The sequence below is a fragment of the Arachis stenosperma genome, chromosome 1, assembly GCF_014773155.1.
Source record: "Arachis stenosperma cultivar V10309 chromosome 1, arast.V10309.gnm1.PFL2, whole genome shotgun sequence".
In the NCBI taxonomy this organism is placed as follows: domain Eukaryota; kingdom Viridiplantae; phylum Streptophyta; class Magnoliopsida; order Fabales; family Fabaceae; genus Arachis; species Arachis stenosperma.
Window position 1 is genome coordinate 54,419,580 of NC_080377.1, and position 13,619 is coordinate 54,433,198.

Here is a 13,619-nt window from a genome sequence, read left to right on the forward strand (position 1 = left end):
TAGACAGCAGACACTAGGCAGTCACTCAGTGTGATGAGTGAGAATCTCTCATGGAAGCATATATTAGTATCCGCTGACGCAATCGCATCGAGAATCCACAATCCACAATCCACAATCCGCATTACAATACAATGACCAACCGCCGAATTTGCAGGCTCTCGCTACGACCTGCCCCATGCCCCCAACATATTATTCACATTAATTAAATCCTTAATCTAAATATATTAATACAATAATTTCAAATATCCTAAATCTAATGTCCCCCCATCAAGGACCACTACACTCTACACAAACCAAATCAAATCGGATCGAATTTATTTATAGCCATATTATAAGCTGTCACCTACACTTCTTCACCAAAGTTTCATCTACATTGTGCTTGAAGTTGCATCACAAAATTCCAGGCCATGTCACAATAAAACAAAAGTATATATTTTGGAAAATGAAAAGACCAAAAAAAGAAAGAATATTAGTATTAGTAAAAAGCTGCAGTATGTCTCCCCTTTGTTCCCAGCTCGCAAGAGCAATGAATGGTTCCTTCCGCTTCACGACGCGCATTGAAATTTTCCTTTTTAAGAAATAAATAAATAAATAGCGAGGCATTTAAAAATTAGAAGCCTTATTAGTAGTGATTACTGATTAGTCAAATCTAGTCGCTACTGCTTAGTCAGCATAACATGAAACACTGGTGCGGAGATCATAACCCGCGTTATTAACTCGCTCCAACAACTCGCTGACACACAGCATAGAGATTGATAAATAGAGAAAGAGAGAGTTTATGTTATGAGTATGATTATGAAGATGAACACGGTGGTGACTATGATGGAGGTGGAAGAAGAACAAGAACAAGAGCAAGAGCAAGAAGAAGAAGAAGAAGAAGAAGAAGAAGGAGGAGAAGAAATAGAACATGTGTTTATAGCTCACGAAATAGACCTGGATTACGAGTTCGACGCGCCTCGCTTCTTCGATTTCACGCGCCCAGAAACTCCCGCCGAAGCTCAACGAGCTGAGCTTTGGTTCCAAAATGCTCCAACCTACCCTCAATCTCGTGCGTTTTCTTCCCCTTCTTATACATATTTTAATCATTTTTATTTTTATTTTTCAAAGTATATTATTTCGTTTCCTGAATGTTCATTCGCAAGCAGCATTGTGCGAAAACGACTTGCTTCAAAGGCGCGACCTTTTTATTTTCCCCCATTTTTCTTTGCTTTATTTCAAAGCCTTTTTTTTTTTATTCACAAAATTGTGCTTTTATTTTTGAAAATCTGGTTCAGCTTTCGTGGCGAAGCTAGTGGTGAGAGAGGGGTTCGTCTTGGAAGATGCTAGTGACTCTCTAAAATCGAAGATTCTGGAATTTGCGACCAATGTAGATGATGAGAAATCTAGTGTTGCTTCGGCGATGGAATTTTCGCTTACGGTTGTTGACGACAATAATAATGGTATGCGTCAAGGTCGTTTCGTTTGGTTTTCGTTTCTCTTTCGTAGTGTTATTATCATAGCTATGGTGCATTGAAACGACGTTGAACTCAAGTTTCTAAGTAAAATCTAAATATTTCTATATGCTCAAAATTCTTATCAGGTTCGAAAGCACATGGTGGCATTCTGCATAGTGATGCTACGAATCATCCACTTGAATTACCTACAGGTAATAAATTAATAATCGGTGATTTGATATTTCTCTGATATTTGTAAGTGACTTATCAAATTTCCAGAATATGCTGATTAGTTTCACGATTCAAGACTAGGATTTTTGCATCACCTATTTTCGTTCTTCAAAGTCAATTTATAATCTGAAGTTCACATAATATCGTTATGCAATGGATTGAGGTTTTTTTCTTTTCCACCATGTTTAGTTCACATAGCAAAAATGGATCAAATGATTCCCGATTAAAAGTATAATTTTAACCAGAGTTTCATGAAGAATATTGGTGGTTGGGACCATACTTTTAAGCACTTAATCGTAGAGGCTATGGTAACAAGTTAAGAAACATAATTACCAAGAAAAAAGTTAAGCTGTTTGGCTTAAGCACTTTATAACTTTCTTCTAATCTTTAGCAGTAGCACAGCACCATATGTTGTTACATTGCTTTTGTTATTTATAATATTATGCATTTGGAATTATCTGAACTTGTTTATTCCCTTTTACTTGACATGTATTTGCGCCTCTTTATAGGACATACATTTTCCAGTAAGACAATGAGCGATGCTGTGAAATCCAAGGTTAAATCTGCTGTGCCTAAAAGATCAACTTTAATGAAACCTACAGCTTGTCAGTTGGCCAAGCAAAACCGTTCCCCACAAAATGTTGGTTTGAGGTAATATTTGGATTACCTATACTTTTTCATAGTTAAATTGAAAAGAAAAAAATTGGGTTCCACCCTAAGATAACATGCCACATATTCTCCCACAGCATCTCTCTATTCTCAGCAGGTTGCATTATGTCAAAATGCTACCTAAGTTGGATGGATATGTTATTGTTTATGAAGTCACTTTTTAGATAAGTAGGGCAATAGGAGTATTACATTTGTTCCTTAGCTTTTGCTTGTTGCTGTATGGCCGTAACTATATGATACGATATGTAATTCATGGATTTGAAATGAACCACGTATCATTATGTTTACAACTCTTCTGTTGTCAGATTTCAAAAGCTACTAACTGCGGATGGAAGAAATTTATCTACCTCTTCTGGAGCAGAAAGTCAAGCTGCCAAGAGGCAAAAATTAGAGGGTGGTCTCTTGTGCAAGGTCAGAAAATTGTTTTATTCTTCATGCACTGATTTTCTAATATGCGAAGAAGATGCTGTTCTCTTTGTTTGCTAGAAGCTCTTAGATAAATTTTGTTCATTTTCTTGAGTTAGATATGGTGTAATCTTATGTAAACTTTTCCTAGCATGGTGTTGCTTTTGTATGCTTTGGAAATGCTTTTGGGCTTTATGTGAGAGCTTAGTCAATATTTTCATGGGTATGATATAATCCATTGTAATGTAACATGGAACATAGATGGGGCTTAACAATTTATTGACATAATTTATTTTAGACGACTTTGTAATGCTTACTATATCTTCTCTATGGTAGGTTAATGATGTGAAGCAGCATACCAGTTTTGTCCACAAGGCACCTAAGAGGGTATGAATTATAAAGCTGATGGCTCAAAAACTTCACTCTGTCAATTATTTTTATATGACAGCATGATACTCATATTTTAATATTTATATAAAATATATTATTGACTATTTTTTCTTGCAATAAATCTATTGACGAGTGGAAATTTGTTAAATAAGTAATTGTTAAGGGTATATCCACTGTTTAACTTAACTGAAAAAAGGGAATAGCAAAATCATTTTTAATCCTTCAACAAAGGAGTCTTTTTTAGTTTGAGGGGTGGAAAGAAGTTCACATGATGGAACTGTCTACATTACATTTGTATGTTGTGGCAGGCTGTAACAGTTGATCACAACCTTTCTTGTTCCAAGTTAAAGCTCACCGTTCCTAGAGAACCTGATCTTAAAACAGCACATAGAGCACAAAGGATAAGGTCTGTTGTTGACAACTTGACATGTAGTGTTCGAAATTTTGATAAAGATAAATTTTCTTCCTGAGATATTAGACTTAAAGAAATACTTGTGCTTTGCAGATCCAAACATGCTGTTGAGTCAGAGAAGGTGATAGTGGCTGCCCCCAGATTCAAAGCACGTCCATTAAATAAAAAAGTTGGTGCTTGCTATCGATATTACTGCTTTCGGTTAATTTTGGTTCACTGTTTCCACTTTCTCCTCTAATTATGTTTGTAATCTAGATTCTTGATGCTCCAATATTGCCACTTCCCAAACGGAGCACTCCACGACTGCCAGAATTTCAAGTAAGTCCAAGTTTTGATAGTTTCTTTCTCAATTTGCATTCAAATTTTCCACCATTTGTTTCATCATCGTGGAGGAATATATTTTTAACTAACAATTAATCTGGAAATCAAGTTTTTTCTGCATTATTTATATCAAAACTTGGGTTTAATGTTTACTTTACAGAAATTTCACCTGAAAACTTGTGAGAGGGCCATGCAACACAGTTATGCTACTTCATCATCTTCACCTCACTGCAATGATTCTGATAAGGTGAATAATTCATACAATTTTAAGTTGTAACATTTTCGTATTTCTTATTTTTGTCACATTGTGATTGATGTTCAATGTTTTACATTTCATGTAGTCTATAGGAGAAAAGCTGGTTATGAATAATTTGGATTTTCTTGTATGTTCTTGCTGTTACAAGGTAGATAGATTTGTTTGATCTTTGAGAAACCAACGTATCTGCCTATCTGGTTGCAGGGTTTGGACAGACGTGCTGCTGTCACTACTCTAGAAAATAGAATCAGACACTTTAGAAGGTAATGAATGCCTTGATCAAATGATAAATGTCCATTGTAACTTGACAATGCATGAGACAATGGTACTAACTACAAATTACTGTCTCTTTACATAGGCCTACAGCCATGGGTACACCAAAGTATGATGGATTAGATTTTACTCATAATTTGAAAGCTCGGCCTCCTAACAAGAAGGTATGAGCATGATAAACTTTTGGCAAGATACATGGAAAGCTTTTGATACCGGGAAGGAAACTATAAACTTGGGCATGAGTTATCTATATCTATATCCTTTTGGTGTCCAACTTCTGAGTTTTTTCCTAAAACAAGTTAAAATATCTCTGAATGCAGATACCTTTGAATAAAGGAGATAATATTTGTCATTTCCAGAACAGCAAGAAGGAAACTACAGTGCCAATGGTGAGCCATGCAGTTTCATTGGTTTTGTGTCCCTAATTTTTCCCTTGCCTTGCCCAGTAGAATTTTTTTTCTTAATATCCCATCTATATTCAATTCTATGCAGGAATTTAATGTTTACACTGACAAGGGGGTTCAGTGTAGTCCGCCAATTGAACTCTTTAACAAGGTGAATTCATAGTTTTTTGTGCAGACAGCCCTCGTTTCTTCTTTGCTGCAATTTAATTATTTTTCAGTTACCTATTGCTCCTATAAAATTTTCACTGCAATCATTTTGTTTACTCAAATACTCTATATTGAATTCAATGCCCACAATTCTCAATAATTCTCATTTATTTAAATGTCAGCTGTCCCTGACATCTGAAGCCCAGCCAAATAATGGGTCTCAATTGAAGTTGCCTCAGCACTCTGGGATGTGCAGAAAGGTTTCCCATCTATAACTTGAATTGTGTGTGATGATGACCTTGGATTATTTTTCATAGCATCGAGTGAATAAATTGATTTCTTTGAGCTAGAATTCAAAAGAAAATATATTGAATTATTTTAATCCTGAGCAAGAGGTAATAATGGTGATACTGATAGTGTAGCAGTGTCTGAAAGCACATGGCTTCTTTTTTTGAGCGTTTGCTTTTCATATCTGTTTCTTCTTTTTCTATTTCTATTTCTTTTCCTTTTCCTTTTCCTTTTTTTTTTATTAATGAATATTTGTATTGATAATTACTCATCATGTATCTAACATAATGATGTAGGAAAAACGTTATATGTTTGGGACGAAGCCAATCCATAATAGAAATGGTGGTTGCATCAGTGAAGCTGGTACACTATTGAGTGGAAGGAGGTATGCATTATTGACTTCACTATCCATGTCCTATACTAGTTTTCATTTTTTCCCGTCAAAAGAACTAAAAAAGAAAAAGAAAAGTTGTTCCATTGTTTAATAACCCAAAGTAAAGATAATTATTGTTCATATGTTGGAGTTTTCTAAGTGGAGAAAACCTCTGTGTGGTAACTCTTCTACCTGAAATGATTCAGGAGCTTGGGAATTCGGTGACACTAAATGACGAGGCAATATGCACAACCAGATTTTGTTATGGGCATATTTGAAATTTTGCTCCTAACATGAAGCTCAATGGTACATACAGGCTTAACAACTTAGTTGATAGATCCATTACCATAAACAAAATTTTAGGAGATTAATGTTAGAACTTAGAACAGAAATTAGCATATTTATATATATAACTTGTAAGTTGTATCCTCTGCAACTGCCCCCTGGATCATATTCAAAAAAATAAAAAGGTTAAGGAAGTGTTGTATAGGCATTAAGCAATAAGCATATTCCTTTTTGTGGTAGTCTATGAAGCACTTGTACTAACTATATGGAGCGCAGATGTGTTAGATATTGATACTTCACTACGATAATGGTAAAACATTCCAGAACCTACATGGTTATTATAGTATAAAATTAGCGTAAATCAAAAGTATTACAAGACAGAAGTACTAATAACATAAATTCTAATAAAAATATTAAAAATACCAATTTTTTTCCATATTGAGTAATACCTCAATTAATTCTTTGAAGATTTTTGTGGCGGACTAATCAGACGGAAACAAAATATACTTGGAAGAACCACTGTTGATACGTAGCTGCTACTACTATTGCTAACACCAAAATTAAACCACTAATGTTGATCTTGCTCATGTTGCACTGCTTCCATGACAAAGTTCACTCAATTAGCTTTAGAGTTCACATACATTCTTTTGCAAAATGCAAGCAGAAACAATAAATATATGGAGATTGATTAAGCAAAAGTTCAGCCAAAAAATTGTTCTGGTTTAATATAGTAGAATTTTTATTTTCAAATGTTAACATTCTCATTATATATGCAATGCTGTCTCTAACATAAATCATCACATCTGAGTGACTATGCAACACACATCTGAGTATGACTATGCAACACATGTCCTCTTTTTTAGACTGTTGTTATGCACTCGACCCAAAATTGAAAAGAAGAGTTTTTGATTTGTGAATCAACTTCTTTAGCATTGTCATTGTACTAGAAGTCTCTGGTACAGGTTGTGATATGGATTGGGGACTTGTGAGTCGAGGCGGTTGCCGGATTATCTGGCTGGAGCAATGAGGGGTAATACCTGCAAAGACATTCCGACGTTCAATTCATAGTGGATCTGAAAGGTATAAGGTGTGTAGAATGAATGAGGTACCTAAGGGGGTTCTGGATCCCCTTTATATAGCTAGTGGTAGTTATCTCATTTTATTTTATCTGGCTAAGATAAGGGAGGTATTCAAATTCAAATGTTTGTTAGAGATTGGAAGGCCGGTTTGAGCCGTCATCATCTTATCTTATCTGGTTAAGATAAGGGAGGTATTTGAATTCGAATGTTGGGTTAGGATGTTGGAAGTTATTGATCTGTCTTTGGGTCTTGAGGATGACCCAATCTTGAGATTGCCGAGTTCGGTGACCATTCCGAAGAAAGACTTGGAGATCGGATCTAGAATAGTTGCCCCCAGAGCATGATAGCATGCTTGCTTGGTCTCAATACTGAGTTGTTGGGGAGCCCGGTTCTCTGTAGATCGGGAGACTGTGAGGGGTATGGAAAGGACGTAGCGTCGATGGGCAGAATGTTGGTGAGTTCGGCTTTCCGCGAGTTTGAAGACTGTCAGCTCATGCTTATTATGTGTGGCCTTTTTGGGCCGTTATTGTGAACTTATTTTAGGCATCTTAGTGGGCCGATTTCAATACTTTGCTTATTTAGTTTATTTGGATACCCGTTTTGTTAGCATCAGAGGTGATTGGTTGTTGGGGGTAGTCGTTTAACTTATTTGGATATCCGACTTGTTGGATTTGCGGGTGATCGATCCTCAAGTTACTATTTTTTGTTATTTGGATATATGTATGTTTATTTGGATATCCATTCTGTTGGCCTCGGGGTGATCGATCTTCGGGCCACCATTTATTTGGATATTCGTTCTATTGTTCCCGGGGTGATCGATTCTCGGGCTGTTGGGTTTTATTATTTGGATATCCGTTTGTTATTTGGATATTCGTTTTGTTGGCCTCGAGGTAATCAATCCACGGATAGCCATTTACTTATTTGGATATCCGTTTTGTTATTTAGATATCCGTTTTGTTGGCCTCGAGATGATCGATCCCCGGGTCATCGCTTTTTGTTATTTGGATACCGTTTTGTTATTCGGATATCCGTTTCATTGGCCTCAGGGTGATCAATCCCCGGGTAGCCTTTTATTTATTTGGATATCCGTTTTGTTATTTGGATATCCATTTTGTTGGCATTGGGGTGATCGATTTCCGGGTAGCCGTTTGGATTTCCGTTTACTTATTTGGATATCCGTTTTGTTGGTTTCGGAATAAACGTTCCTCGGATAGCCATTTACTTATTTGGATATCCGTTTTGTTATTTGGATATCCATTTCATTAGCCTCGGGGTGATCGATCCTCGGGTCGTCGCTTTTTGTTATTTGGATATCCGTTTTGTTATTTGGATATCCATTTCGTTGGCCTCGGAGTGATCCATCCCCGTGTAACCCTTTACTTATTTGGATATCCGTTTTGATTTTTGGATATCCATTTTGTTGGCCTCGGAGTGAAAGATTCCCGGATAACCGTTTACTTATTTGGATATCCGTTTTGATTGTTGGATATCCGTTTTGTTGGCCTCGGGGTAATCGATCTCCGGGTCGTCGCTTTTTGTTATTTGGATATCCGTTTTGTTATTTGGATTTCCATTTCGTTGGCCTTGGAGTGATCGATCCCCGGGTAACCGTTTACTTATTTGGATATCCGTTTTGATTTTTGGATATCTGTTTTGTTGGCCTCGCGGTGATCGATCCCCAGGTCGCTGCTTTTTATTATTTGGATATTCGTTTTGTTATTTGGATATTCGTTTCTGTTGAGTTAAAAATTAACTAACATAATTGATGATGACAAACATTAGATTATTGGGCTAATTATCCAATTAGTCTTGATTATTTTGGTTGAGTGATGCAGGTTAAAAATCAATATATAGCTGCAGCCCATTATGGAACAAAATGAATCTGTGATACGAGACCAAGAGCAAAGGTTTGGATTTTCACACTAAAATAGGATTGACATTGCAAGTATAGTCCAAACCCAACAATCGATCATCAATCAAATTGAAAATTCAAAACATGTGTCACAATTCAAAACTAATTCAAAACCGAGAGTATTTGACTCCCGGGTCGTCTCCTAAGGAACAATTGAGAACAATGAGTGTGCAATTTCGGTTGTAGTGATTAAGGGGTTTTCAATAAAGAAATGAACATATAAAGTAATAAAAGAACATGCAAAATTGTAATGAGTTGAACTAATAAAGAAATTAAAGAAACGACTATGTAATATAAACAAGTAAAGTGCAAAAGAGATCAACATATGTATGTATGAAGAATTGAAAACATAAAAAAAAGAGTCTTGGCTTAGAGTGAGCTAAGGATCCTTTCCTTATTGGAACCACAACTATGATAATTATGACGGATTAGTCTCACTTGACCAACCCTCACATCGGAAAGTAAGTTAAACGAGCATAAGTGTTTTTAACCCACAAATCCTAAATTGCTTGCTAATTGTCTTAGCAACAAATTAGCATTAGTGGGAACAAAAACAATTAACAACCCAAGAATTGACACTAAATGTTGGACATTTCAACTCTAGGAACCCAATTGCTTACTTCCTCCAAGCCAAGAGCAAAAAATTTAGCCTGAAACCATAGTTGACATTTTGTCAAACACTTGATGGGCAAAAACCTTAAACATGGGAAAAATGAGGAAATGCTTGAAACTAAAAGTAACAATTGATCTCAATCAACAAAAATAACACAAGAGAGCATGAACCAAACATCAAACATTAAATTCATCAACAAGAAATTGAAATTACAAAAGAGAAGTAAAATTGAACTATAACTTGAATTAGAAGAAAGAGTAAGAACAATGTAACTATAAAGAGTAATAACAAAGAGATACTTACAATGGAAACTAGCAAAATCCAAGATAAAAAAAGGAAATGGTACTTGAATGTTAAACCCTAATAGAGATGATGAAGAAAACTTAGAGAAACTAAAACTAAAAGCTACTTACCACTACTCCTAAACTATACTAATGATATGCTATGTTATGGTCTTCATTTCCCTTCTAATATGAGCTAAAAGACTTCAGAAATGGGCCTCCAAAGCCTCAAAATTGCGAGTCACGTGCTATTTTAATGAAGTCATGCGCGGACACCTGTGCGGACGCACAGACGTGTGCGTTCGCACACTTTGCGAAAATCCCTTCCTGTGCGTACGCACAAGTATATGTGCGCACGCACACTAGGCGATGCTTGAATGGATGCGTGACGCGCTCGAAACGATCCACGCGTTCTGATTGGGTGACTGTGCGTATGCACAAGTAGCTGTGTGCACGCACACATCTCTAAACTCATCTCCTTTGATTTTTCATGTTTCCTCCACTTTGCATGCTCTTCTTCCATTTTCTCTAACCCATTCCTACCTTATACACCTGAAATCACTCACAAACAACATCAACGCATCGAATGAAAGGAAAATGGAATAAAATAGATTAAATTGGGCACAAAAGAGCATATGTTCATAATCAAGCACAAATTGGGAGGAAAGTTCAAAAGCATGCTATTCAAGGGAATAAGTGCAAGTTTATGTGATAAAATCCATTCAATTCTAACAAAAAATTATCATCAAATATGGATTCATCAATTTCCCCACACTTAAACACTAGTATGTCCTCATGCTAAACACACTCAAAGGAGATAGATGAAAGGGAAAATGACTTATGCTATATACTACTTAACTACATGCAACTATCCTAAGGCTAATTGCCAATATGCACTATGATGAGAGTTGGTAGAAACAAACCATGAAATTCCAATCCATCACAAGAAAGCTTTAGGGTCAATGCAAAGAGTTCATGCACTAAGATCAATGTCCAAAGAATTGACTTGAAATTATCAAAACCATCCAATTAAACAACTTGCAAGAAGATACAATATGAGGCGTAAAAACATAGAATTGAGCGATAGAACCCCTCACCGGATGTGTATCGACTCAATTCGCTCAGTGTTTAGGGTTTAACCACTCAATTCTCCTTTTATCATGCTTTTCAAAGATTTGCAAGTCATCTAACAATCAACTAGTATTTAATGCATGAATAACAAATATCATGAGGTCTTTAGAGGGATGTAATGTGACTAAGGTTTAGGTAGGATGAAATATGGTTAAGTGGACTTAAAGAATTAGTTCTTTGATTAGCTTGAGGATCCACCTAATCCTACATCACCTATGTACTCATAACAATACAATCTTTCTACCCATTTTCTTTTTCTATCTCACCTCTTTCATACATTTTCTTTTCAAACAGAGCATATGCATCCTTTATTTACTCTTTTATTTCATACTTTGTTATGCACAAATTGTTTTTTTGAGCATTTTTTTAAGAATTGAACTATGAATGCATATGTCTTAATTAATGAAATGCATGAGCATTACCTAATTGCCAAAAATTTTCACGATGAGTTCATGCTTCTATCACCAATGCTTCCCAAAATTCCCCCACACTTAGAATACACACTAATCCACCCAAGCTAATCAAATAGTAATTCAGGGACATCAATAGTTTTTCGCTTAAGGGGAGTAATGTGCTTATCATCAAAACAAAAGGGGTTCATAGGCTCAAAAAGGATTCACAAAGGTGAATGCAAGGGTTGGCCATATAAGTTAGTGAGTTTAACATCAAGGATGACCTCAATCATGCTAAATGCATCCAAACACAAATACAGGACATAAAGAATCATGCAAATCAATGATCATAATAAAAAGGAGTATAATCACACACAAGAGCAATATTATGGTTGAAAAGTGCAACCATCTATTAAACCTCAAATCTCACAAGGTATGTTGTTCTAGCTCTTTTCCATGTTCTACAAACAAATTACTCTAAGCAAGTTGGCAAACACAATTTTTTCTTCAATTTAATCAATGGTACGCCCTAGAAAAGATCTCATGGAAATTCCTTGGTGTTTCACCAACTTATTCATTCTATCATGTAACATGCAAATATTAACTACCAAATATCCATAAACGATAAAGAGATATTCACAACAAACCAAACAAGATGAAATAGACATAAAACTACTCAAAATAAAGAAAAAGTACTACAAGAAACATTGCAAAGTGTCTTGAAAAGAGAAATTTTTACCCCCTTGAAGTCATCAATCCTCCCCTACACTTAGTTTGTGCATGGTCCTCCGTGCATGCTTACGATTTGGGAGAATGAAGAGGGGCCACCTTCAGCTGGTGGACTCAAAAGTGGGTTGGTCAACTGCATCATACTCCTCCCCAGCTAGCTCAGATGAAGCTCTAGGAGTTGGGCCAAGGTCTCTTCCTTCTAGCTTTGCCGATATCCACTTGAAATGCTTTGGCTCCAAATGTTCTATGTTGTGGATATCGTGCAAGATATCTTGTAATAATTCCGGAAGAGGACGGAGAAAGGGTAAAGCAGTTGACGAAATTGGTAGACTTGATGGTGGTGCTGTGGGTGTCTTCCTCTCGGAGGGTGTTATGTTTGTTGATCTCTCCAAATCTCCCCTTGGAATGAACTTGTTGCCTCTAGGAACCCTGAACATAATGTCTCTCGGACGCCACTCTACCCTCGCTGCTGTTGCTAAATGCATCACCATCGATGGAAAAGGAATGTTGATGTTCTTCTCAATCAGTTTCCATATCGATGTGCGTAATAAAGGCACAATGGATATACTTTTTCCTTCCATGATAGCCCAAAGTAGCAAAGCAGTCTTGAATTTCACATGGGTAGCATGGGTGCTGGGAATGATGTAGTCCGCCACAATTTGATGCCATATACGAGCTTCGGCATTTAAATCGGAGTAAGCTATAGTTGCAGGAACAAATTTTCTCCCTTTGCTATACTCCCATGAAGCACCGGGACGGCTAATTCTCTCAAGTATGGAGTCAAAGACATCCTCTCCTTGGACACACTCACCTTGATCCGTGAATAATCATCCTTCTCGGGCGGAATGTGGGGGATCTTCAGAATAGTTTCGAGAGCTCGGTTGGAAGTATCCAACCTCTTTCCCCAAAGGAATACCGACTCTGCTTCCCAATTTTGGTAATTGGCGTAGAATTCCCGCACCATGGTTTCATTAACTTCAATTGGGTCTTGCTCAAGGAACTCCCAATGAAGTGAGGCGATCCGTTCATGGATGACCGTTTTGTACTTGATCGGAACCTTAAGCGTCCGTTCCCAATGGATTGATCTTTTCTCAAATTTGCCATATCAGAACTCGGCTATTTGGTTGACCAAGATATCCGGGTTATCACTCGGGTGATCCATGAAACATGGTCTGGATGCGCGGTTTGTAGGTTGCACAACCGGTAAAGTGATCGGTTTCTTACCCTTCTTTCGCATCCTAAAAAAAATTAAAAGATTTCAAGATCCTAGGAAAACAATAAATTAAGATAAATGAGGAATCTAAATTCTTAATTGGAAGCTTGAAAATAGTGTGATTCACAAGCAGGGTAGTGTGTATATTCCAATGGTGCGCGCGGTTGGAACACACACACTGGCCGGACACAATGGCAATCACACTCTTAAGGCAACTCAAAGTTCAAAGTTTCACAACTAAGTGCTCAAGTTGCAAATAAAACATAGAAATGCAAGCAACTTCAAGCAAGCACCCAAAAGGAAATTTTATCAATTGTTCATTCTTAAGAAGAGGTAAGCACATGTACAATGTTCTTAATTTAAAGCCAAAAGATGTTTGATC

The 13,619-nt window shown here is 36.6% G+C and overlaps 1 protein-coding gene across 3 annotated transcripts; it reads left to right on the top strand.

Annotated features, from left to right (window-relative positions):
- Window positions 1-516: 516 nt before the first annotated feature.
- Window positions 517-6,637, top strand: LOC130960194 (protein TPX2-like). 3 transcript variants are annotated; one of them, XM_057885532.1, is made up of 17 exons: window positions 518-1,048; window positions 1,275-1,439; window positions 1,580-1,645; window positions 2,174-2,315; window positions 2,639-2,744; window positions 3,075-3,125; window positions 3,437-3,534; window positions 3,634-3,709; window positions 3,796-3,858; window positions 4,022-4,108; window positions 4,322-4,380; window positions 4,476-4,554; window positions 4,711-4,779; window positions 4,883-4,945; window positions 5,124-5,201; window positions 5,526-5,614; window positions 5,809-6,637. In XM_057885532.1, exons 1-17 carry the CDS (start codon window positions 784-786, stop codon window positions 5,825-5,827), a joined length of 1,575 nt encoding a protein of 524 aa, XP_057741515.1. In that variant the 5' UTR covers window positions 518-783; the 3' UTR covers window positions 5,828-6,637. The 3 variants fall into 3 exon arrangements, with proteins under 3 accessions (XP_057741507.1, XP_057741521.1, XP_057741515.1); XM_057885524.1 differs by lacking the exon at window positions 5,809-6,637 and having other exon boundaries at window positions 517-1,048; window positions 5,526-5,795; XM_057885538.1 differs by lacking the exon at window positions 5,809-6,637 and having other exon boundaries at window positions 517-1,048; window positions 5,124-5,224; window positions 5,526-5,574.
- The last annotated feature ends 6,982 nt before the right edge of the window (window positions 6,638-13,619 follow it).